This window comes from Paramacrobiotus metropolitanus, unplaced genomic scaffold (assembly GCF_019649055.1).
Source record: "Paramacrobiotus metropolitanus isolate TYO unplaced genomic scaffold, Prichtersi_v1.0 Parri_scaffold0000069, whole genome shotgun sequence".
Taxonomy (NCBI): Eukaryota; Metazoa; Tardigrada; class Eutardigrada; order Parachela; family Macrobiotidae; genus Paramacrobiotus; species Paramacrobiotus metropolitanus.
Window position 1 is genome coordinate 325144 of NW_026570289.1, and position 1475 is coordinate 326618.

General features: G+C 39.3%; 1 protein-coding gene across 1 annotated transcript; it reads right to left on the reverse strand.

Annotated features, from left to right (window-relative positions):
* Positions 1–605: 605 nt before the first annotated feature.
* On the reverse strand, positions 606–1260 carry LOC129594604 (uncharacterized). The gene is made up of 3 exons (XM_055491346.1): positions 1216–1260; positions 822–1096; positions 606–742 (listed from the first exon to the last, which is right to left on the reverse strand). Exons 1-3 carry the CDS (start codon positions 1248–1250, stop codon positions 630–632), a joined length of 423 nt encoding a protein of 140 aa, XP_055347321.1. The 5' UTR covers positions 1251–1260; the 3' UTR covers positions 606–629.
* Between the last annotated feature and the right edge of the window lie 215 nt (positions 1261–1475).

Sequence of the window (1475 nt, forward strand, 5' to 3'; positions counted from 1 at the left end):
GTGTGACCCCGAAACTGTTGATATTATTATCAAAGCTACCGTGGCACTACATAACTATTTGATACGCACAGAGCAGACTGCTGCCGTAACTAGCCGGAAATACAACCCTCCCATGTATTCGGATCTCATACAGGAGGATGGGTCAATTTCGGAGGGAGCCTGGAGACAGGGAATAAACCCGGACCAATCTTTGTTTCGACCACAGACGTCAAACTATTCGAATCGTGCCGCAACTTTACCCCTTCAAATTCGTGATTGTTTGCGAGATTATTTTTTAAGCGAGCAGGGTAAAGTCTCCTGGCAAGAACGTATGGCACTTGGGCGGAAAAAGTAATACACCATGGTTTCTGAGTTTTTTACTAGCAACGACATCAAGGTTGGTTGTAAATAAGCCACGAAACATTTGCAATTACTTATTATCCTACTTACGGCTACCTGTGCAATGTATATCAGCGTGCTAATACTGTACTTATTAAAGATAGAAACCATAACAACAAATGCACATTTAAACTTTTAACGATAAGCAATAACCAAAAATTATTTGTTAAAGCCCACCTCCATCTACCTTTGTTAAACTCCATCTACCTTCTACTGGCGTAATTAGTATAAGAGAAAAAGTCGAAATGAAATTAGTCATCCAGTTCTGACATTTGGTACTCGTGGAGCAAGTCCAACACCCTTTTTTTAAGCTCCAGTTGATTGCGAGGGCGCAGTTTGACAACTGATGCCTTTACTAAATCACCTAAAAACAAAATTTTTTTAACATGATGTGTCCGCTTTTATGATTATTATAGTTTTTTTACATCACTTTGCCTACTTACACCAGCTATTCGTTTCCGAGTCGGTGTTCTTGTTTGAGTCCAAATGTGTCCCCAGTTTATCGACATAGCTTAGAAATGCAGCTTCCAGCTTATCTTCAGTTGCCACCTTAGACAGTTCGTTTCGGGACTTTTTCGGCGTTGGGGTAGATGCTGGTTGCGATGAAACGTTCTCTTCGCCGACTGGAGTGTTTGCTATAAAGCTGGTAGCTTCCAGAACCGTTGTGTCTGAGCTTTCCGGTTCATTTTCCAGGCGCCGTTTAAGATTGGTTGTGGTTCTGAATAAAATTTAAATAATATTATATTAAAAATTCAAATAACGCAAGATATGTACAAAAATAAATATGCCGTACTGTATAACTAAACCAATGTAAATAAAAAATGTTTGTATGCTTACTTGCGGGTTTCTTTTACCGGTCTCAGGAATTCCATTTCTTGAAAATACTGCCAGGCTGGTTCTTTCTTTTTCTTCCCTTTTTGGTTTGCTGCAGATCCGGTCGGGAGCTTTACCGGCTTCGCCATTTCTTTCAGCAGCTTCGTATAGTAGTCCGTAAGCTGCGTCCATAGTTTTTTGCAAACCTCAGCTACGACAAAATCAATAAAAGAGATCAAGATAACATGCTTAATATTATAAAACATGGAATTAAAATAAGATTA

What these genes read in the sequence shown, in the direction of transcription:
- LOC129594604 (XM_055491346.1), bottom strand. Translation starts at nt 1,250, where the DNA reads ATGGAATTCCTGAGACCGGTAAAAGAAACCCGCAA. An exon ending in CCGGTAAAAGAAACCCGCAA is followed by an intron (nt 1,097 to 1,215) that starts GTAAGCATACAA and finishes AATTTTATTCAG; the next exon opens with AACCACAACCAATCTTAAAC. An exon ending in CTCGGAAACGAATAGCTGGT is followed by an intron (nt 743 to 821) that starts GTAAGTAGGCAA and finishes TTTTGTTTTTAG; the next exon opens with GTGATTTAGTAAAGGCATCA.